Genomic DNA, 25,064 nt, shown 5'->3' with positions numbered 1-25,064 from the left:
GGACCTTCATCGTGCACCGCATAGCAAATTTCCTGCCATTATCATTTTAAGGTACTTTTATTTTCTCTGGTCACATCCATTCTTTTGGTTTTCAAGTGCAGTGACTGTTTGCATGCTGCTCTCACCACTTTTGGGTTTCCTAGGCAACCCTGCAGTGGATCTGAGAAGATTTGCATCCTCATTGACACATACTGTATGTTCCACATGCGACTTTCCTGGTAGCTCCCTATAATGAGCATGAAATCCCACTTACACAAAGCATTTTTACAGTGAACACACACACACATACACTGTCACAATGCAGATCTGCTTTCTTCATGCTTACATAACGGGTGGGTGGAGTGGGCTGGGGCTTGCAGTGATGGCTCCTGTATAGCTGTGCTTCGTTGGGGAGCGTTTATTCCAGCTGCATCCCCTCCCGTCAGTGAGGCCTCCTCCACAGTGACTAAGGTGCTCATTCTATCATCAATCAATCATTCTATCTCCCAACACACACAGGCTACCAATTATTGGTAATACATAACTGCTCACTCCTCTGGCTCTCACCTCCCTCAACAAAATAACATAGTCAGACTGGCAGTGCTAAAATGGGAAGAATTCATGCAGGAATGCAGTTTTCTAATATTCAAGTCTAGCTCATTTTTTTGGCACCTTTCTGCCTTTATTGGTCAGTCATTGGAGAAAAGTCCAACAGGAAACAAGGGGAGAGAGTTTCGTTTGCCAGACTTGAACCAGGGACGGATATGTGACATGTGCAGTAACCATTCAGCTACCACGGTGAATCAAATCATCATTTACCCAGTAAAAACCCCAAACATCAGCTGATTAGAGCTCCTCAGATGTGAGGTGTTGACTGTTTTCTTCATTTTAAGTCATACAACGAGACATTACATTAACCTACAGTGACTAGTGACAGCAATTTGTGATTGCTTTTGGCATTTTCTAACTACAATGATTAATTCATTAATTTTAAAAAATGACAAATTTTAGATAATGAAAATAGAAATGAATTATGCACCCATAGACTCAGACTGTATCAATAATGATTGTTAATGTTTCCTGGCTCAGGAAGAGTTTACAGTTAGCGGTGACAGACATGGCAGCAAGAGGTAATAGCAAAATAGTCATTTTAAAATCTATTCTTCCCACCTGTACAGGAAATTTCTCCACTGTTTTATACTGCCAGAAAGAAAGTTAGACCATGTCTGTGCACATGCTGTGGTATGTAAGTATGTGAGTATGTGAGTTAAGTATTATGACATTTTATAAAATGTATTATATTCCATATAACATCTATATAACTATAGTACTGCAGTGTACATTTTAAGATGGTTTAGGCAACTCAAAGCAGCAGTTTAAGATATTTGACAAATAACTGTAGAGCGCTCCTGTCTACTGGATGTTGTTGGAGATGTGAGTAATGTGGTGGTTGGGTTCCACCTCCCACTAACCTATGTGTCCTTTATTTCACAAACCATCAAGCGTAGAGTTCATGTCCTCTTTGCTTCACTTGCAGAGCAGCAGCATCACCACTGGAGACAAAAATGTGAATGTTGAAAAGGAAGGAGTTTCTGAATTTAGCAGAGGAACAGTGCAGAGTGGGTGGTTAACTCCACTTAGGTTTACCACCAAACTGAGCGAACAGTGAGAGGAGGATTAAAATGAATGACTGTATTAATTTGAGTTCTGATTCACCCTTTTTTCTTCATTTTATTTTAAAACATAACCCAGCTATGATTTCTGTGAAAGTCAGTTTGGGTGGAGTCACAAACATTTTGGGTGAATATGTCTGAACTTTTTCTAAGTCACATTCAGGTACCTTACTCATGGCATCTCCATGGAAACAAGTGCAGTGGAGTTTTTTTTTAACATGTAAACTTTGAGATAACAGTGTGAGACTCTGGACGCTGACACATCGCAGGAGTGAGACGACACTGAAATCCACTTCTCTCCTGACAATGCAGAATAACACAGACCTTAAGATTTCAGCTTAAAATGTAATTTCTTGAAATTACGTTTGAAAAAGCAGGGTTTGTATTATATTTGAGAACTAGAGAATAAGGTATTATTCACAGCATCAGATATGCTTTCTTTTTAAATGGAGTGTCTCTTACAGAGTGATGCATTATGGGTTGTTTGTAGCCTTGTATGTAGCACTGAGTTTCTTCAAGCCTGTTTATTGCATGTCTTTCAGAGTGATTCAGCCCTAGAACTGTTAAGGAAGCCCAGTTCCACCTACGGGACTTTCTGGTGGCTCTGGGGGCTTTATCAAGTCGAAAGCATCTCCCAACGTCAACCCCAAAAACACACTGACGCCAAGTCAAGTCAAGTCAAATTATTTATACAGCACATTTCATACGACAGGTGTAAACTCAATGTGCTTCAGACTGAATCATCGGTCAAGCAGCCAAGAATTGCTGGTGTCACAGAAGATGGGGAGCACAGAAAGACAGCTGAAACAAGAAACACAGCCTTGCTGCTGAATGCCTCCACCAACCAGTCAAGTTGCAGTTTACAAATGTGTCTGTCCTGACTCATATAATATTCATTGTCAAGACTTTGAAGGAATTTAATAAAAGGTTTTGAGTGTATTTTCCTTGTATGTGTTCATATGCTTGGCCAAGAAAGCTGATTCTGACAGAGGAACAAGTTGTAGCCATGACAGTAGACGATGCTTCAGATACGGAAGTTGCTGCGAAGAAGCTACAAATTCTAAAACATGGATGCTTCACACACATCTTAAACCCGGCAGCACAGAATATCTATACAATCACCACAGTTTCAAGGTGGGAACCAAGATTAGTGTCACCAATTCAGTATCTGACCAAATGTGAAATATGGTCACAATCTCCCCTTCTGTTCCTGAGTTATGGTGTTGAAAAATGGTCAGAAAAGTGTTTTTGCAGAACATTATGATGTCACAGTGAAGTTTACCCTTGACCTTTTGGATATAAAATGTCATCACTTCATCATTTTATCCTATTAGACATTTGTGCGAAACTATCTCATAATTAGCGCATGGATTCTTGAGTTATGGCCAAAAACGTGTTTTGTGAGGTCACAGTAAATTCTAATCAGTTCATCTTTGAGTCTAAGTAGACGTTTGTGCCAGATGTAATGAATTTCTTTCCAGGTGTTCCTGAGATATTACATTCACGAGAATGGGACAGACATGAGGTCACAGTGACCTTTGACCACCAAAATCTAATCAGTCCATCCTTGAGTCCAAGTGGACATTTGTGCCAAATTTGAGGAAAATCCCTCAAGGCATTTGTGAGATATCACGTTAATGAGAATAGGATGGACGGACGGACAGACAACCCAAAAACATAAAGCTGCTGGCCACAACTGTTGCCAGTGCAGAGGCATAAAAATGTGGCTGGTGAAATAACTGGGAGGTTTCTTTCTTGAGATAATGAATGTATTCCATCCATTCCTTCAGCAATTTGTTCAGTTGAAGGCACAAAACAACTTAACATGCTGATCTTCTCATAAATTCTCAGTCATGGTGCTTAGCTTTCTGCCACCCCCACCTGCACACTCATCTCACTGACATTGCTTGGAAACTCTGTCTAGGTTATATGCTACCAATAAAAATGGGAGTGTCCAGGGCGCAGACAGCTGTGGGGAAATCTGAAGCACCTAATTAGAGAGCCGCCTCATGTCCAGGACATACATACACACTGATTTGCCCAGCACCCCTGACATAGAAAGTGAAATTTGGGAACACAGCAACATTGCTACAGGGCAAGAAACCAGTGGTAACAGCTGTAAACAAGCCAATAGTTTCTCCGGATTATCTGAAACACTTTATTTATAAAGCATGAGCACACAAATAATGTCTGTGATAAAACCAGGGCTTCCACTGCGCATGTGTTTGTCCTGTCTGATGTCTTTTTAATGATACTGCCACATCCCCAGATCTCAACTATTAACTTTATGAGTACAATGTTGTAATTTCTGATAGGGATGATTGCCAAAACTAAAAAAAAATAAGATCCAAGTTGTAATAAAAAAATACCCTTCAACAGCATGTTAGTCTTCCTGCAATCTGGTACTAGTATCATGCAACACTTCCCAGTGCTCCCCAGACCCAAAAGACACCCAGTGACATCTGCATCTGAAGGCCACTGATCTGAGACTAGCATATTAAATACCAAGACAAAAAAAAACAGAATCCACTTAAAGCTGAGTGACATTAATACAAAAAAAGAGGGAATGTAATAGGAATACGGAGTGGCTGACAATACAGGCAAAACACAAAAGCTGACATGACATTATTTCATGAGAACAACAGATGAAATATAACTGTCACCAACTGTGTTATAAATTACTGGGATCATTGTGCCTTTCTTGAAAATCCTGGTACTGTATGAATACACCATTATTAACACAGTGTGATTAATAAAAATGGAGAATAATGACTTCCAGTACTGAGTCCAAATTTCTAATTAGCATAATTATTAATTTCTTTTGGCCTGTATCACCTCCTTGCAATGTGATGCGGTATTGTTAGAAAACTGTTCACAAAATCTGAATTGTTGGATGATCTGGGACAGAGTGAATCACACATTTTTCCATTCTCTATTTCTCTGTTTAGCATCTGCAGGTTAGGCTAACCCATTGTCTCTAACTTTGGAGCTAACCCCCTTCACCTTTTGTGGATGCAGAGGGAGCTGTGTGATATCTGATAAATTGTCCCAAGCGATGTCACCTGAGTCAGCATTGGTTGGGGCTGAAGACTACAGGTTTGAGATTGAAAAAAGTCTCGGGATGTGGAGTTAGAAAGAAGAGAGGTTTCTGTAGGAGCTACAGATGCAGAAGCTCTGAGGAGCTTCTGCATCTGTAGCCTGCTCCTCATCTCTGCTGGAGGCTAGCAGCTGCCAGCTACATTAGCGACTACTAAGATGCACCTGAATCTCCAACCCAACTGTCCACAGTCATGCTGCTTGGTGGGTAATGTAGGCACCGGGTTCTGACAAGGAGGAAGAATATATGGAACCTTTTTAAAAAACTGTATTTCTGGTTCTGCTGCATCAACTTTGATCCTTCATGCTGAGTGTTAAATCAGTGGTGTACTCTTTTAGATGTCACTGCAGCAACTGTGTTGCAGATATTTTTACTATGTTTCAAAACTCTATGATGTAAGATTAAGTTTGCCATATGCTGTAATATATTGATTACAGATATCATTTTCATCAAAGTGATGATTGACCAAGAACATTTGATACCACTCCACCCTATAGCCTAAACAATAATGGATTTTTGAGGTAAATACTATATTTGAGTTTTAAAAACTTGTGTCACATAAAATACAGAAAGATTTGTGACCAATGCTCTGAGCCGAACATTTCACAGGTGAAAAATAAGCTTGTCAGTACTCTGGTAGACATACAGTGACACTGTTCCAAAAAACATATCTTTGCCATTTCTGTTATGCAATCTATTTTTATTTATTTTCCAACATATGCACCAGTACCAATATCTTCAGCAATCTGATAATTTATGGGTCTACCCCATATCTAGTCCATGTTTAGTTCTTCACAACCTTATTTCTATCATGCACTGACTTTGATGTTACTTGCATACATCTAGTAATGACAAATGCACTGCAGTTACACACAGATATCCCTGACTGAGAAACAACCCCAAACATCATGGCATAATTTGGTACAAAATTAAATTAGGAGAATACGGTAATTGATTAATTGTAACCCACAGCTTCATGTTAATTCCATGCCTACACACCGCCCCAAGCATGATGGGAGTCTGAAAACAGTAACATACAGCTCTTACGCGTGTGCTGCTGCAATTTCCTGTGAGGTCAGCCACAAGGCTGAGGAAAGGCACAGTCCATTGCAGCAGGGTCCGCTAAGTGTGTGGGTGTGTTAATGACCTCACAAGTGTGGGAGGAATAACTTAGCTGACAGTGTGCTATAATAAAGTACTGAGATCTGCATCAGTTCTTGCTATGACGATCATGCAGTGCACCAGATGCACACCAGTCAGTATTATGTAACACATTATTCAGCTACACAGGTAAATCACATTTATGCCTTGCACTATCATGATTAAAACTGCTGTGGAGTTCACTGAGGTTTAATCTGGACACTGCTCAAAGCTAAAACAATTCAAAAACTGTCTTTACGTGGTGGTACTTGTCACTACTCCTGACAAAAGGAAAAAAGACTAAGCAATGAAGCTGGAGGTAAACAACAGTAAACCCAGTCTTTTGGCTCCCTCTACTGGAGCTCCGACACCACCTTACCTTAGGGCTGCACATAAAACTCAGGTGCAGATGTTTTATAGTAGATTAGTGTTTAAATCTGTCTGCAGCCTGAAACTTCACTGAGATATTGAGTTGTGTGGGCACAAGTAGGAATGCTTGACATTTCAACACCTGTCTTCATCATTAGCACGTTACTTGTTTCTGCAGCAATATATGACCTCATACAGTAGTCACCATGGCAATTCTGCCACATTTAATGAATAGATGCAACATTTCTTTGATGGCAGGGTGACATTATTGTTGTACACATAAGCTCTAAGCTTTTAGAGCTGAGTGGTATGGTTCAAAGCAATACTGTGATATTACATTGAGTTACACATGTCACAACAGTTAACTCACATCCAAAATGCTCCATCGATAAAACATTTCATACACATCTCAGGATCAACTCCTGTACCAGAACACTGACACCATTAAACTCCCAACAAAAAAATTTGTCAGTCATAATACAATGACCTAAAAACACTGACAACCTACAGCATTACAATATGTATCACTCTTGTCTTTTTTTGCATAAACCACAATGCCATCACAACAAAAAGAATGGCATCTCTTTACTGCATGTGTTGGCTACAGATATAGATATGTAGCACTAGTCAACCCTGTCTTCTGCATTTGGCCATGAGTTCTCATCCACATTTACACATTATGTCCTTCATATGTCCTCTCTCACTCTCTTTCCTCACCCTGCACAAGTCTTTCACAGAGGTCATCCAGGAGAGAAATGAGACACTCAGTGTTGTGTTGGAGCAAAGTGCAGTCCATTTACAGTAACTTTTTGAACATAAATGTAATAGTTTTTAAAACAGTATGTAAACACGCAAAATGGACTGTAAATACACAGAAACAGAGTTTTAGTGACGGATAAGTGTGAGTGAGAAAACAATTCAGGTAATTTGAAAGATGTGGTAATTGAATGCATTTTGTGGCAAAGCAATTAAAGGTTATCCATAGTTTGATCCATATTGAATGCTGTTGTAATCATTGTGTGAGGAGTTAACTCAGTATTGAAAAATACATGTAACTGAGACATCGCAACATTGCACAAATATGCACAGAATCACATATAAAATAGTCAAACTGCTGTTCAATGGAACACACATGTAACACAAAAGCTTCATAAAGTCAACAAATTCCACTACAAGTCTATAAATAGTAATATTGAAGTATGACCCAGTCCTTGTATGTGTACCCCAACAATTATCCTGCGTATTATTTAATCAACACAAAGTTAATTGATTCTCGCAAGGTGGGAAAATACTTGAAATTTTGGTGACAGCATCCAACATCGAAATCTTAAAATGTGTGTCTTTACGTCATTTTTAATTGTTTCACATTGGTAAATCTTCAGTGGAGATTTTAACATTAATATGCTCCAGAATGCTTGATTAAATTCTGAATAGTGTTAGAATTGTGATGATTTATGACACCTGCAATGATTTATGTAGTGTTCGGGTGTTGAGATGCTTGTTGTTAAGATTTCAAAGCGAATGTGTTCTAAACGTACATAAAAGCCTTTCTACTATCAGTGTATGAACAGGATGAAATACAAAATGTTTCATTCACTGTACAGTTAGCCATGTTCACTGGTGGTAGGACATAAATACTAGATGCATTAACATAATTCAGTCAAAGTCTCTCTCCCTCCACTAGATGGCAGACTTTTCTACATCAATTCTTGACAGAGCAAGGATATTTCTTTGTGTATCTATGTATCTCAATGTATTTCTCTATGTATCAGTAACAACCTCTGTTTCATTCATGGCCACTGAGTAACTGAACAACACAGCTGCTACAGGAAAATCGAGAATTGTTGATATAACACAAATGCTCAAGTAAAAATCCAACTGAGCCATATTAAAAAGGGTTATTCTGTATGTTTAAAATATATTTATACTGGATAACATTAGTACAGGCAATATAAAAGTGATCTTGTTAAAAATGACACTAACACAGAAGCCTGCATTGATAGAATGAGGGAATAAATATAAACTGAAGTAAATTATTTTTATGTGCCCTGACTCATCTCAAACAGATGATCTATCTGATCTAAAGCTCCAGAGAAGTCCTGTAATCCGTTAAGTACACATGAAACCCTTAAAACCTACCAGTGATTCTTGTAACCTTTGACATGGCATAGAACAGTAAGAGTCACACTAAATCATACATAAAATGTGCCAATTAAGCAGCCATAGCAGAGTTCACCTCATTATGATTATAAGGTATGACTGGAGGATTGGTAGCCTCAGCGTATCCAGTTACACTATTTACTATAGGTAACTGTTGGTCACAGTTTGGTACAGAAGGAGGTCTTAAACTTCCAAATCTTGAACTGTATTTGAATATGTCAGTGTTATAGAAATACAAAAGAAAGATTAAGAATGTGATACTGATATTGATACTTGTAAGTGTGAATGTACATTTATGTTTTATGTATGTGAATGTATGTAATGTTCATGTTAGCCTGACATCAAGCTATGATATGTATATATTATCTATATATGATAGTAATATGAAATTGTTTTGGTTAGTAAGAGATTGTAAGCAAAACCCAGTGCTATAAGGCATGAAATTTAACAAAAATATTTATACAAAAAAGAGATAAATCTAATGTTATTATAGTGTGTATTTGTTGAAATTATTTTATCAGTACGATATAGGATTTATTGATTTGGACATTCTTTAGACATTATTAGGACAATAATGACAATATGGTGACTATGTAAATCTTGGCTGATACCAATAACAGTTGCAGTCATTCATCACTTACAACCATGTAACGTCTGCTCAAAGCGTGTGTCCAATTGTGGAGGAAATACTAAGTTTTCTTGCAGTTAAATACAAGTCAATACAATGGTTCATACCACAGGAGGTTTTGTGTATAGCATTGCACCACCACAGACAAAACTGATAACAAATGTATAATAATTATGTTATAAGAAAAATGTTTTTTTACTAATTTTACACACTGGTTTTGTCCATAAAAGAGATTTAATGTAGACAAATCTATGCACAGTGAACGTGCACTGTTGCTGTAAATGGCCATCTCAGCCATTTGCTAGGCTCATAATTAAAGAGGAGTTAGAGTCTACAGCAATGCTATCTGCTCTGTACTTAGGCATACTGATGCTTTGAGATGAATGTCAGCATGCAAATATGTTCACAACGATAGTGCTAATATGCTGAGGGAAGGGATAATATTTACCATGTTCACCATCTTAGTTTAGCATGTTAACATTTGCCAACTGGCAATAAACACAAAGTACAGCTGAGGCTGATGAGAATGTTTGTAGTTTTGCTTCTATTTAGTCATAAACAAAAGTAATGGACAAAGTGAAAGTGGAACCATGGATATGTGTACTACATTTCATGGCAATCCATCCAATATTGGTGAGATGTTTAACTAAAGGCCAAAAACTTCAAACAGCTGGATATATGTAAAATTTCCTCAAAGATATCCATCAAACAGTTGTTGAGATATTTCAGTCTAGACCAAAGTGGTGGACTCACCGTCAGACTGATATTATCATTCCTAGAGACTGTAGAACTGTAAAAACTGTATGTCCAGACTGTTACTAATCTTGTTACATAATGGTCACAGTTGGCAAAACTGTGAGCTGGGAGTTGAGGAAGTCAACACAAACTGGTGCAATAAAGGGGTGTAAGTGGATGAAGAAAAAAAAAACATATATATATATATATATATATATATATATATATATATATTATATCACATAAACCTGGAAATAATCAGAAAGTTGGAGGATTCAGAAACATTTAAAAACACAAGATTCTGCACTATTTCTAGGTCAGCAATCACATTTAAGCAAATTTGTGGCATTGACCAGCTTAACTCCTTTGTTCAAAATGTCAGATTTCCTTAAGTTGTATCCCTTCCATTGAAGCATGCGTTCAGATGATACTCAGGTGGGTTTGATCTACTCATCAGAGGCTTGTTCAAGTAACTAAACTTGCAGCCAGTGTTCAACTGATATAAATATGGTGTACAGAATGTAGAATAGAAATATAGAAAATAAAAGAGTGGTAAACAGAGCCTCAGAAGTGGAACTGAATCTTTTGGTGTGTGCGTCATTTATCCGTTTTTAGCCTCCTGCAGCTTATTTGGTTTTTTTTGTTTGCCAGTCAGCCCCAACAATTCGTCAACAGAAAAGTATCAGAAGTGTTGATCCACAGAAAAGTTTAATTGATGCTGGATTCCTGGGATCATTTTGAAATGCTTCAAACAAGGAAATTGGAGCACGCAGATTGACACTGTTGGGGTGCAACAGTTCATTCATCGCCAGTCTATGACATTCATTCATTCCCAGCTTGCAACTATGGTTCATTCATAACAGCCACTGGAACTGAGGTTGGCTACACACATAACAGGTCTTTTTTTGAATTGATCTATTCCCCTGTTAGGCTTTAGCAGTATATTCATGTTTGGTGGTTGTATTTTTTGTTTTAAGCTATTTGTTGTTTTCCTGTCATCAAGTGGGTGGAGCCATTGGCTCAAGAGTACTGCTGTAATTCTTGTTTTAAGACAAACTGTCTGGTTCAAGACTAACGGTATACAGGTACATAAGTACCCACCACTAGTATACAAAGAAGACCAGGGTAAGTTGGATAGTTTAGTTTTCCATAGGTAGTTTAGAGGGAATAAATTTGACCTATTTGCCTGTTGGTTGATCATTTTTATTAAACTTGTTGAAGTGAACACAATTTTTCTTGTCAAGTGATGCTGTTAAAAAGGCTGTGTGAACTAATTATGGTACCTGCGTGTGGATGGATTTTGCTTGATTTCTGATCATTCACAAATGGAAAATGGAGCTAAGTGGATCAAAGTCATGTTTTGATGTCAATGCAAGAGGTGAGGCCTCAGAGCAGGCCTTTTTTTCAAGTGAATGCATTACACTTCTGTAGTATCATTATATTGCTGTGTTTCATTTTACAGTTACAATTTCCTTACTGTGATTTTTAATAACAGTATCATTAAATCACTGTGTTTCATTTGACAGTTACAATATTGCTACTGTAAATATTAACACAGTAAACTTACTGTAATGTATTTTACAGAAAGTTTACTTTATTTATATTTTACAGTAACTAACGGGCAGGAATTGACAAGTAACTTACTGTAAAATAAATTATAGTAAGTTACTGTAAAATAAAAGTTACTGTAAAATAAGTTACTTGTCAATTGCTGCCAGTTAGTTACTGTAAAAATACACACAGTAAGTTTCAATAGGATTTAGTGAAAGTCTGTTTCCATTTTTCTGTTGTTCAGCGCTACGTCACATGTTTCATTGCTCTGATTAGTTATAGGTCTATCCAATTGCGTCCGGAGGCATTTTGGTCAGTGACTGTTAATAACACCCCTGGGAAATCAAAAATGATGAATGATATTGTCATCTGTAATGAAAAAAATAGCATTACATTCGAAACAAATGCAAATTAGAAGTATCTTGACTAGCAGACTCAGACTTTTGGACCTAACATATATAGACTATGTAAATACAGTATATACCAGGAGACACCAAACTTAAGGGCTACACACAAGCACACACTGTCATTTTTTCAGACGCATTACTGTAGCCCGATGTAAACTCCCACTAGTATTATCAGTCTGCCTGGGAAAGATTCAATTAACACTGAGAGTAGATTAAAGAAAATGAAGCCTCCTAGGAAGGTTCCCTCTAAGACAGCAGAGAGAGAATCATGTCCTATTAAAAGGACGGGCCAGCCTTGCTCATCAGACAATGACAGAGAGAGCTCATTAAAAATCTTTGTGGGGCATATTGACAGACAACAGTTCTGAGATCAGTACCCTCTCAGTCCCACCTGAGCCTTCAATTCAGGTGAGCACATGCCATTGGAGTGTGTTACAGGTTGACTATGATGCAGATTAGATATTAATTTATACTGCAGGAAAATAACAAACTTAGTGCAGTTCAGACAAAATATAGTCATTCTGCTTAAGTACATAGCAATTGTCAGAATGTTACAGTAAAAAATATGTTTGAAATTACTATATGCATGGGATGGAGATCTTTTGAGGGACACAGCAAGTAACAACATTGTTTCACACATAATTCCCAACAATGCAACGCCAAGGGGAAGTAATTCAGACATGCGGGCCACAGTGTGAACAAATGCAAAGCAACCATATTATAAAATATATAATTTCCTAAAAATGTATTGCAAAATTATACAAAAGCAGACCAGGTTGCACACAGAGTGTTCATCATTAAACACAGCTTTCAGCACAGCTTTGAGAACATATGCTTCACTGTGAGGTCAATATACTGCTAAATATTTACTGCCAAAATAAGCACAGCCAATTTTCTGTGCATGCAAAAGAAGAGAAAAAGGAATTTCTCCATAGCAGCCCAGTAAAATGTGAATAAAATAAATAATAACAGCTACAGGTATAAGCATTGATGTCCAGTGGTAGACGAAGTACTCAGATCCTTATTTAAGTACAAGTTCCAATACAGCAATGTAAAAATACTCCATTACAAGTAAAAGTAAATGAAAAATCCTCCTACAATAAAAAAACATAAGTATTATCAGCTTGATGTAGTTAGTCAGTTAGTATTGCAGTAAAAGTAGTGGTTTGGTCCCTCTGACTGAATATACATATATATATATATATATCATTAAATTATCAATACTAAGCATTAGTGTTAGAGCAGCATGTTACTATTGAAGCTGCTGGAGGTGGAGCTAGTTTGAACTACTTTATATACAGTTAGCTAGTTTAGTCCAGTGGTTCCCAATCTAGGGGTCGGGCCCCTCCAAAGGGTCACCAGATAAATCAAAGAAAAGAAGAAAAAACAAAGTTCTGATACACGAATCTGTTTTCAGTTTTTTTCTAATCTTTGATTGTTGGTGAAATATTGGATCATTTGAACATTTATTGAAATGAAACCATGTGAGAAGTTTAGAGGGAAAAATCACTTTTTGGTGGAGCTGTTAACAACTCATAGACATCTGAAATGTGACCCTGACTAAACACTGCTTTTTGTAAGACGTCAAAGCCAAAAAAACACTGTTTTAATCAGAGCAAGCCCAAAGCGTAAGCAAACTAAGCGCCTGTGTAGGGCCCCCAGCTACTGGGCCCCCCGAGGGCTGACTCCCACTGTCTCAAAATGTGGGAATCCCCCTTAACTGCGGTACCATTACAGTGACAATCAGTGCTAGGAACCCCCCACCACCACCACCACCACCACCACTCCCCTAGGGGCCCCATCTCATTGGTGTCTCTGTGAGTCATGGAGCTGGTCACAGATGCTCAAGTTTGTTTGCATTGACTATCCAAAATAGAAAGGAATTATCCGTCTGGGAGTGAAAAAAGAAAGAGAAAGGAAGGGGAGGAATAGAAAAGAAAGCAGGTCAGCGGTAAGTGGAGCAGACAATGATGAATGATGATAAATAATGATTGATGATAGCGAATGGTAAGCCAAAAAGTTAGTTAGCAAAGATACATGATATCATGTAACATGCAGCCTAGTTTACATTTTAGTAGTTGGCAAGAACTTGACTAATGCTATCTAGAAAGCTAACAGAATTTAGATTTCTAGCTTTTTACCTTGAGAGTATATGAGACTAATTAAAATGCAATGTAAACTAAATAAATAGTTTAGAAATAGAAATGGTGTTTCTAATATTCTAATAAAGCTGTCAAAGAAATGTAGTGGAGTAGAAAGTACAATATTTCCCTCTGAAATGTAGTGGAGTGGAAGTATAAAGTAGCATCAAATAGAAATACTCAAGTAAAGTGCAAGTACCTCAAAATTGTGTATAAGTATAGGACTTGATAGGGGTGTAACAGTTCATGTATTTCGTCCAAAACCGCTTGGTTCAGGATGTTCGGTCCAGTACGCGACTTTCTTTGGTTATGTATGCTCTGTGACCCAAACAATTACTGCCAAAATAGTTGAATAACTGACTTACACTAATGTTTGGAACAATAACTCTAGCGCTTGAGTTCCACCCGGAACATTTTGACAGTGCACCACTTAAGTGTAGACTGCTCATGGATGTATGCTAGCCATCTTAGCCAAGTTACCCTGATTACCCTGGTATCCCATGGTCGTGTAGTGTTGCTGCTGTCATTATTGTTAAAATATGTGCTGTTATCTGCATATTTAAACAATACCTCATCTCTTTCTTCAGTGATTATATGTCTCATCTCCTCCCCTCTCTGTGACGTTCACCTTTGAGTGAAGCCATTCATGACAACTATAACCACATTTGATTTCCGATGTGCTCAGACAGCATGTTGTAAGAACCAGTTCTGAGGGACTGTAAATCAGCTGTCAAGCAGGTGTCCTGACTCCTTGCAAGAAACAGAAAAGAATGGATTCAGTATAACATTATCTAGTTAAAGCTGCCAAAAGTTTGATTCTGACCTTTAAGGACAGCATCTACATCAATATGAGTTGAGAAGTAGCACAGTCAACTGTGAAAGAATTAAGGTCTCTACAATGCTCCATCTCATGATGAATCAAACCGTGGAAGAACAATAATAAAGTTTCATGACTGCAGTATGTTCTTGAATGCTCTGTATTGCTATCCCAGTCCTTTGCTTAACCCCTAAAACTCCATAGTACCTCCAACAGATGCAATCTTTTTACATCACATATTACACTAGCACTGTCAAATGTATCTGCAACAATCAACAGGGATTAAATCCAATCAAAGCAGATCAATGTATGATGAATTTGTTTGTATTTTAATCTCACTATTGAGCAATGCTCAAGCATAGCTTTCTATTCCCAAACTAAGACTTTATTTACTTTCCACTGTTTTCTCCATACATCACTGTTCTGTCATTTTAATTGAGTCAGTGTTAACTGTCCATGATATAAACATCACATGAACTTATGACATTTCTTAATTGCAAAATAATAGCAAAATGATGCTTTAAAAAATCCTTATTGGAATCAAGAATTAAGCTACCAGAAGAAAGCACTAGAGCAGATATACTGTACTAAGCTCAAGTATGAATGCTAGAAAAGCACAATACATCCCAGACAAATGTTACAACCATCATGACATCTCATTCAATATGTGGCTGTAATTCAGTTCATGTATTGCTTTGCGCTAACTGCTAACATCAGCACGCCAACATGCTCACAATGACAATGCTGACATGCTGATGTTTAGCATGTACTGGGGACTTGTATGTGCATGACACAATAACTAACTAACTAACTAACTAACTATAATGTTTACTATGTTCATCATCTTAGTTTAGCATGTTAGCATGCTAACAGCTGATTAGAACTAAACAGAAAGTGCAGCTGAAGCTGTTGGGAATGTCATTAGGTCTGCAGGTCTTCTCTTATAAAAAAATACATTTGAAAGTATTCTGATGAAATGTATGGCTCAGCTGTAGTAACAGTTATTTCCCTCTGAATCAGAGGAGGTATGAAGCTGGAAGCAGATCAGTAAGTCCTTCAACTGTGCAGATGAGCGACTGAGGAGTAGTGGGGATGATGAATGGGTTAATCCACACATGGATCCACTCTGCAGTGATGGGGTTTAGCTGGGGCGCCCATGCCACTGGCCAGATTAGACAGCACCTAATGCTTTGTAAGATGATTACATCTATTTCAGGAGGCATTTATTCCATCGCAGAGTTGTAACTGTGTTTGATTACATTGCATAGACCTATTGTTCCTCATCACTGCCAAAGGAACTGGTAAGACGTTCAGTGTCCATCTTTGCCTAGTGAGTGGCAACGAGTGTGTATAACACTCCATTCTCACTAAAGCTTTGTAATGTTTAACAACACTCTAACTGACTGACAACTAGTTAACCAAATTGCTCACTCTGTTTTGGTCAGACATGAAAACTGATCAATATTACTTTACTAATGACAGCTTGTGCTCTATAGCTTTATGAGTGCAACATATGAGCGTGTTCAGGGAGAACATCTGTTGCAGGATATTATGTAAGCATTCAAAGTGCACGTAGAGAAAGATTAGACATTACAATGCAATCCACACATTAAATTAAAAACATGTCCTAATGGAGTTTGTCCACATGGTTAATATTTACTATCGAGAAAATGTTTATTTTGGATTATTACCTAATTTGAAACAATTTGTTAATATATGCAGGTCCTTGTTTATTTGGGGTTTGATTAGTGTTAATGTAAGCTGTGTGCCAATATCTTTCCTTGTGCAGATATATAAGTTTCCCATCAGAGATGATACAGCCTATCAGATAAAAACAGATCAAAGAGGAATGCATGGTGGGGAACAACTTATACAAGAATACAATTACACTGTTAAGCTAAAACAACTGTAGAACTAAAACAGAACAACTTAATGCAAAACAAATCAACATACAAAATAAAATATTACATCTACTGATAATTGCCACCCAAGTGTTGCATTACATATTACAGAACATTTGACCAACATAGATGAGCTGAGGTAAAGAAAAGGTCCTATACAGCACAGTGCATATCAAAGCCTGCACAAATGTTCAAAATATCCTGAAATAAAAACAAAATCAATGCAAAAAACCCAAGATGCCAACTTCTGTTATTGTAGATCATTTTGTTAGTGTGCTACTGCACAGCTTTACAGCTGGTGACTGAGTTCAAATTAATAGTGTGCAAAAGCACAATCATATTTTCCCTCACCTGAAATCCACTGAAGTGTGCATTATGCTGAGTGTAAGATGGTGAAAAAATAAATGAAACTAAAAATACTTCTCAAGCATCAACGTGGTAAGCAGTCAGATAACTGGGAGTGCTAAAAAAAGCAATAAGTGTAGAAACGAAAACTAAAAATGTCCCTCCCATCAGGAGATGACTAGTGCAGGTGTTAAGGATACACAAACCCTGGTTATGTAAAAGAGATCAATTCAGAGGTTTGAAGTGCAGGATTCAGTTTTTATTCACATTAGGGTTGGGTCAAGAGAAATCAGGGGGTACAGGCAGAGTCAGGACACGGTTTTTCAGAAAACAAGCATAGCCAGCAGTTCTGACTGAGGTGTGAGGATCATTTCACCACTGGGACACCAGAAGGGAGGGGAGTCAGGCTGAACTAGAGTCTGGTTGTTGCAGGAAAATTATAAATACAGGAACCAGATTCCAGTATTGGATCATGGTCTGTTCAGCACTAGTGTTTTGAATTTTATTTGACCAGCCTGGTAAGCTAGTGGAGAGCAGAAGTAATGAGTTACATGAAAGAATTTAAAGAGGTTGCAGAAGAGTTGGGCTGTCGGCTTCTGAATGAGTTATTAGGGTCTAAGGATTTGTTTGAGAATGCAGGAAAGCCAGCAAGCATGGAGGTACTGGTCTAGTCTTAGCCCAGAACCATGAAGGTCTGCAATTTCTACAGAGATAGATCAAGTATAGTTCAACATGGCTGCTTCAGAAGGCAGTTAGTTGACTGTCACAAATCACACAAATTGAGAAAGCATTACAGGGAAGGGAGAGACTCATGCAAATGGTTTCTCACAGATATGCAACAGTGTGCAAGGATGCCAAAGATAAACAGATGGTTTAAAGCCAAACGCAGCTGAGAGGTTCAACTTCAACTTCTGTCTTAATTAGAAATCATTTTGTAATCCCATGTGGAGAAAATTCTCCAGGTCTGCTGAAAGCAGGGCACAAGAGTGGTTTGTTCTTAACTGCTGCTAAGTCCAGAAATATACTCTGCACAGTGCATCAACCAGTAAAACAGACGAAACAAGTGAAAAACATACAGCTAACTGGAGGTTTCTGCCTGTGGGCTGACATACATTGGTGGTACTTACATGCAAGACAAAAACATCATGCAAACTTAATTATTAAAGACATGAAACAATTCGAGCAGACAGTTCCTATCCTTTACATTTACTGTTATCAATAGTATTTTGTGACACCGACCTAGTGCTACAGCAGAACAGAATTATAAGGAATAATTCCTACTCATAGATACATAACAGTATCTACTCTGGTGTACTGGCTGACTGCTTTCGCTCTTACAGTGTATGGTTAGTTTCCCTGGTCTAAACCAAAAGCAGAAAATGATTGCCTCCCTGCATTTACTTTGTAGTCAATTCATAGCTCACACTGCTTCATCACATACACCATAATACGTGAACTTGAAGTCACAGGAAATGATGTCACTCTGCAACATAATGCTATATGGACCAGCATGACAAGATCTAAATAAGGTTTATTGTCTCACAGCAAGTCTCGCTGCATTTAACTAGTGGAAAACAACTCCACACTTCATCTGTGTTTTTCTGCACTACAGAGCAGCCCTTAATAGAGCCAGTGGCAATATTATAGTCATATGAAAATCAAGTCAAAGTGAACAAGAATTTTTCAAAATCAAACAACACGTGCCATATATGATTATGTAATGATAAAACAAACAATGCAGTTAGAGTAATATAAATGATAGAAAGCTGTGGGTTATGTAAGGGCAAGGCTATGGAGAACTGTTACTGAGGTGAGCCCAGGACTATGGTAGAGGAACATCAGCCTCTCCACAGTGTAGAGTCACCCAGTCAGGGTGGAGCTCAGCTATCTGAATGATCCTTGCAGCGCCCTGTGACAGATGTGCCAGATGTGCCAGATGTGGCAGCTGGTGTGGCCAGTATGGCTCATTTATAATTCACGACTTGTCTGAGTTCACAGTCTTTTTGACAAGTAAATTAGAATGTTGCTTGTCACTATTTGGTGCATGTTACAACCTCATCATCTCCAGTCATCCTCAGTCTAACCACAGCGCACAGTCCAGCAGAGAACAAAGAGACTTCCTCACTGAAACAGTACTGAAACAGTGACACAGTCTACATCTTAGGTTACACAGACAGACCACTGCTGGACTGTACTGTACGTCTCACTCCTGCCAAATATTTCAGCTGCTACTTCAGTCCCAGCTGCAATATTTGCTGCAGTGTGTCAATCCTAAAATCACTCTTAGGCTGAGTGGTCAGCCTCTGATAACGTGACAGTGCCTCAGACATACAGATCCATGCAACTGCTGTTTGACTGATAGTAATGCTGATTGTGGTTCCTGACAGACAATGTAGGGATTGCTTCAGACAAACATACTGAAGGGTGGAGTACAAAGTGGGTCTTCAATGTTGTAGTTGTTGTGGAGAACTGATGCTGTTGAACAATGGACAGTAGTCTCATTTTGTCCTGCAAACTGGTGGAAAAACCAGGGCAGATGCAGATTTGCATGTTACTTTATTTCTCATTTGAAAGGCTGATAAACAAATGGTTTGTGTGTCGAGACAGAACCCAGAGACCAACTCATATCTGGCCAATGTTTACAACAGTTTTAGTAGCCTTTTAAAATAGGAGTCAAACATTTTTAAATTGGACTTTCAGTCATTCTAACTGCTTTCTTCCACACAGAATGAATCTGAAAACCTTCTTTAGCACAGGGACAAGGTCAATGGACACAGTGTTTCCGTAGTGTAATCCAAGCTTGGCTGTATATTAAAATTATTTCAACTTGAAGCAGCTTGACTACAGTAGCCTTGCAAAGATCTGATGTACAGTAATGTATGGTTTGTCTACATGCTTTGATACCAGGTTGGACTATTTTATGACTTCCCTTTAATCTCTGTCACCAGTGCACATGATGGGATCTGTCCGTGGCCTGGTTGTTGGTTTAGGTTTCGGAAATGACGATTCCAGACCCTCGCAGAGGAAGGTGGTCAAAGCCTTTAAGTGGCATGGAGGTCATGAGGTCGACCCACAGCGCTTGAACAGAAGCCTAAAGCTTGACCGCTGTCTGCTACACAAGTGCACTCTACAGTCAGGCCTGCAATATAGCACATTATGGACTAACATCCAGAATGCTTTTGTGCAGCCTATACATACTGTTTCTAATGTAGGATCATAAAAATGTAGAGAGTTACAGTACAGTAGGCTCATGCGATGAGGCTCACATTATCAATTTCCTTCTCTTTCTTTTTTTAAGCAGCACTGCTGCTGCTAACTGTTAAGCCATCTACCTCCCGATTTGTTTCCTTTTTGGACCAAACACAAACAACAAAACTTGAAGAAACAAACTCTGATTGGGCTGGGCATTTGTGGGGCACACACAACCTACCATAACCTGCAGCAGGGGGCGCAAAATGCACAATTGCTCTGTTACCCTACTGTTGTTCACTTCATTCATGTAAAACAAAGGACACTAGTGAGTCTTGCTAACTGGATCATCATGACACCAAATCACTGGAAAAGCACTATGTGGAAGCATACTGGATTCAGCACCATAGAGGGAGAAACTGTGGATATGGGTGAGTCTGTTCATTGACAGTAAAAATGCAACTGACTCAGCTTTGAATTTTTTTTTTTCTTCTAAAAACCACAAACTTGACAGAAAATACCAATTGCTTGATGGATTATTGTGCTTCACAGACTCACCAAGAAGAGCTTCAAACAGGTTGCTTTTGAAAATCCCCATCACTCTCTGAATGGCAGTCTTGAGCTGCTGCTCCTCTGGTGTCCTCAGTTTAGTGCAGTACTCCTCCAAAAGCCCCAAGGCTCGAGCTGTGTCTGCAGAGGAGGGGGCAGATAAGACAGGCTTTGGTGTTTCCTTGGTTATTTTTTCATATCATAATATATGTATGCCTCACAAACAGTACCAGTCAAATGTTATTTTCATTCACTTGCATGAGAAAGTGTGTCCAAACTTTTGATTGGTTCTGTATCTATTTGACAATATTCACTATGATGTGTAACAAAAAGTGCATCAGCCCTAAGAACATACAAGTATGTAACTATAGACATGAGTAAAATGAGTAGCTCCTCTACAGCTGTGCCCGCTCACAGCTTATCAGGAAGGGCAGGATAATATACAAAATATGGCCAAGACAAAATATGCAGACACCAAAGCATTACACTCATATTGTTGAACATCACATCTCAAAACCATGGGCATTAATCTGCTTCCATAACACCACACCTGGTTTTAGGTGTAGGAACCTGGCTCCAACGCTGATGTTGGGTGATAAGGTCTGGCTCACAGTCTGTGTTCCAGTTCATCCCAAAGGTGTTGGATGGAGTGTGTGTGTGGGTCAGTCAAGTTCTTCCACAACAAACTGGGAAAACTATTTCTTTATGGAGCTGGCTTTGTGCACAAGGCATTGTCATGTTGAAACAGGTAAAGGTAACAAACACAAACAGTTGCCACAAAGTTGGAGGACCATTATTGATTTTTTTTCTATTCAGTGGAACTGAGGGGCCTAGCACTATGAATAACCTCACCAGACCAAAAGTACACTATCACTTATGATAACTTTTATATACAACTTTTGACCATATAGTGAATGTATATATTCTGAGGCTGAAGGAAACCCAAAGGCTTTACAGCCAAGCCTTGAGTTTAAACTGTTATGAACAGTAGACACACAAATTGTTGGTGATGTTACAGCATCCTTATCATGCACATGAAGTATTCACATGCTTTGAAAGCTGGAGGAATTCTCGTTACGTATGGCACATACAGTCACTCACCTTTTTTTCTGACAGGCATGGCTGAGTCCATGTAAACTTGACTCTCACTAAGGCTTCTGGTTCAGTCTTCAGTGCATGGTCGAAAAGTTCTTTCTTAGAGGAAAACAGGAAGGGTTTTAATCAACTTTGCTTTGCTTCAAGAACTCTAAGAAGAGAACTTTAACTTGTGGCTCCCAAGGTGGAGTCCGGGGAGGGGGAGGGTGGAGAGGTGGGGAGGGGGGGTCCAGGGGGATCTGTGACCAGAAAAATGTGTAAATGATTGATTTCACTGACTAGATTTTAGTACAGTTGAACAATGTGATCACAGGTGTCTCTGTCCCAGATGACAGCACCGACAGTAATCCACAAGAAGCTCAGATGAGGTCCCCTGTTGCAATGTCTCATCAAATCCTGTCTGCTGAGTGTGTAGAGTAATTCAGGGGTTATTGGTGTGAAAACGTGTGGGAACCCCTGGTTTTAACACATCCTGCACATGGGACTGTGCGTTACTTCTGTCTGTGTCCATCCTCTGTCTGAAAGGCTGGCAGACCGGAGAACTGCCTTGTCATGACTGCTTCACTGCTGCTTCAAAAAGCCTCAACAGACAGACAGACAGGCGGCTTACACTACACAGCTGGAGACAAAAAGGTGGACAGCGAAGTCCTCATAGTCAGAGGAAGGGTGTGTGGAGGCTGCTTTAATGCCCCGTGGTGGAGAGCAGCGGACAGGTCTGAGGACTGGCCTGGGTTAACACGAAGCCGGTGTGCTGTGGCAGTCCTGAAGAGCTGCTCCACATTATTTATCCTACCTGACAGTCCATACCTGAAGTTTCTTTTACCTGCCTACAAGCCAAAACGCGGGACAAAACCTGCACCACACTTCAAAGACGCCAAATGAATTTGTAGTTTCTCAGAATGTCAGCTGTCCTCGCGGCTTCTTTCCACAACGGTTTAGGAAATGTAAGCTAACAAGAAACAATCACTTCAGAGTTTCTGTCTGGAGGTTGTGACTTATGCAGGGATGTGTGTGTGCCCCCCATGAGGCGGGTAATGACAATTCATGACATTAAAAAAAACCCTCAAACGTTGCCGGTTAACGTTGCTTCAACGCATAAAAATAAACATGCATGTTGTCTATTAGTTAGCTAGCATTCATGCTAAATCAGCAGCCAGCGGCAGTGCCAAATGAAATGATGCTTTCCCAGTACGACGCCTGGCTGTAGGAAAATACCTGCCTGCCAACAGTGGGAGAAAACGCATGGCTTTCAAATGACTCCATCTATTGTCATATTCCGTAACATGGTGACTGTGCATTCGTCAGAAATGCCTCCTGATAAAAAGCAGCACTGTCGTGAATCCTCGAGCTGCCACATCTCTTTATGCTTTAAGCAGGTGCTGTGCAGCAGTGTGAGCCATATGAAGTGACAGCATCAGCAGCAGCTATAGAGCCAGCAGCAAGCTAGCTGCAACACACGGCGCCACTTCCGTCTCTAGCTTTCAATATAATACGCTCACTGGCAATACTTTAATGTAACTTCTGTCGAACAGAAGTGCAGCCCTGAACACTTGTTTCTATTATAGGCAATTTAACACAATGAAGAAACAAATTGGTAAAGTATTAACAGGTAAGGTTAATTATGGAAGTGGTTTAATCGCCAGTAAATCCAACATTTTTAAACAACCTAAAAAAATCCTATCCACAGGACATCCAGGTAGACGGCTCTTTATGTTTATAACTCTCTTTGTGCACATTTCATTTTCCTTAAGACTGGTTCTGTTTTCTGGACCAGTCATCACTAACACAATAAATCTTTTAAGATATAGGACAGTCAAAACAAATTTAAAAAAGTCAAACAAAAAAGTCAAATGTTCGGGAATGTAATTTTAATAGCCTAATTGTACAAATAAAACCCAAAGCGCAGTCAAATCCTCCAGGATGCTGACTTCCAATTACCTGTGAAAAAAGCTTTCCTTTAATTAACATGGTTCAGCATATGACTTCTGACCAGGGAATAACACCGCCGCATCTACACTTCTGTTTTGAAGGCAATGAGGCCTGATTTCAGGCTCAGATGCTTTGAGCTTGACGCAGCTGTTTAACTTACCTTAGCAACGCAGAGGCTGCTCGCTGGTTAGCTGGTTCCAGGCTCGATTGATAGGTCACGACAACCAATCATATAGTGGGATTTCTTGTCGCATCAGGGCGGATCAACCAATAAAAATGCTTTAGACCTGTGCGAAGGTAAGTGTTGAAATATTGCTGCATTAAATGTATATTATTGTCATTATCATTATCATTATCATTATTATTATTGCTGAAACAAGTAACAACAAACCTGAAAACCATCTAATGAAGATTAAAATTTCAAATATAAATATAGTTTGCACGTTTTATCCTGTTCTATTGAAGTTAGATTTTCAGATTTTACTAAGACTTCTCAGAAAAGTTGAACAGAGTGAGAGCCATATTTTCCTTTAAAATAGGGCAAGACAGTGATGAGTCTCAACCCTGTACGGTTGTAACTGGTAGTAAATGGCAGAGTCGCAGCAATGTGTAGAAATATTTCTCTCAAGAGTTGTTGTCATTTATGACTCAACAGCGGTCTCTGGCGGTCAACAGACATAGTGCATCTTCCGTCAGTGCAGCAGCTGCTGGAGAAGACCATAACTTAAAAAGTGAATATAACAGAACTTAGATAAATACATTTTAGAATAAATAATAAAACACAGCATAAAGAAATAAAAACACGCTGAGCCAGCCTTGTATACTGCATTCACTGTGCTTCCTGGCTCTTGCAGCCGTGGTCGGTTTCTCCCACTGACTGTTGTCTTTCCACAAGCCTGAAAGTTTGTGTTAAGAACTTACGAGCCACTACGGCCTCTTGATGAATAATGCTTATAATTTGCAGTTATTGCTGAAGAGAATCCCAAATGAACATGTCCAGGCAGGATGACTGTAGAAGACTTCACAGCAGAACTGTAGGCTTGTTTAAAATTTAAAATCTCATATCAAAGCCTGCTGTAGTAAAGTAATAATCTGACTCTGTAGCTTCTGTACACAACTCTGAATGTCTTGGAAAACTACCGGAAACCTGATAAGATGACTGCTGCTTCATGGGTGAATGTGGTAGATATAATAACAATTGATGATAGTTATTATCATATCTGCTGCTAATATGCCCCCATCTATAACTCAACTATACTGTCTCTAGTAATACCTCTAAGTGTTGACTTTTCTAATATGAATCTGAACCTCTAATGACGCCATTATTTTTGCCAAAACAAACAAACAAACAAAAAACAA

The 25,064-nt window shown here is 38.9% G+C and overlaps 1 protein-coding gene across 15 annotated transcripts in view; it reads right to left on the bottom strand.

Moving 5' to 3' along the window:
- dlg2 (discs, large homolog 2 (Drosophila)) overlaps positions 1 to 23,214 on the bottom strand; it is a 183,525-nt gene extending 160,311 nt beyond the window's left edge. For 14 of the 15 annotated variants that reach the window (XM_067607245.1, XM_067607244.1, XM_067607247.1 and 11 more), the window contains exons 1-2: positions 21,783 to 21,978; positions 20,691 to 20,822 (exon numbers count right to left, since the gene is read on the bottom strand). In XM_067607245.1, the coding sequence (XP_067463346.1) occupies positions 20,691 to 20,822; positions 21,783 to 21,813 (163 nt within the window). In that variant the 5' untranslated portion in view covers positions 21,814 to 21,978. Of the gene's footprint in view, positions 1 to 20,690; positions 20,823 to 21,782; positions 21,979 to 22,991 lie in introns of those variants that run through there. The other variant, XM_067607239.1, reaches the window with a different exon arrangement.
- Between the last annotated feature and the right edge of the window lie 1,850 nt (positions 23,215 to 25,064).

This window comes from Thunnus thynnus, chromosome 13 (assembly GCF_963924715.1).
Source record: "Thunnus thynnus chromosome 13, fThuThy2.1, whole genome shotgun sequence".
Lineage (NCBI taxonomy): Eukaryota > Metazoa > Chordata > Actinopteri > Scombriformes > Scombridae > Thunnus > Thunnus thynnus.
This window is presented reverse-complemented; position numbering and strand designations above follow the sequence as displayed.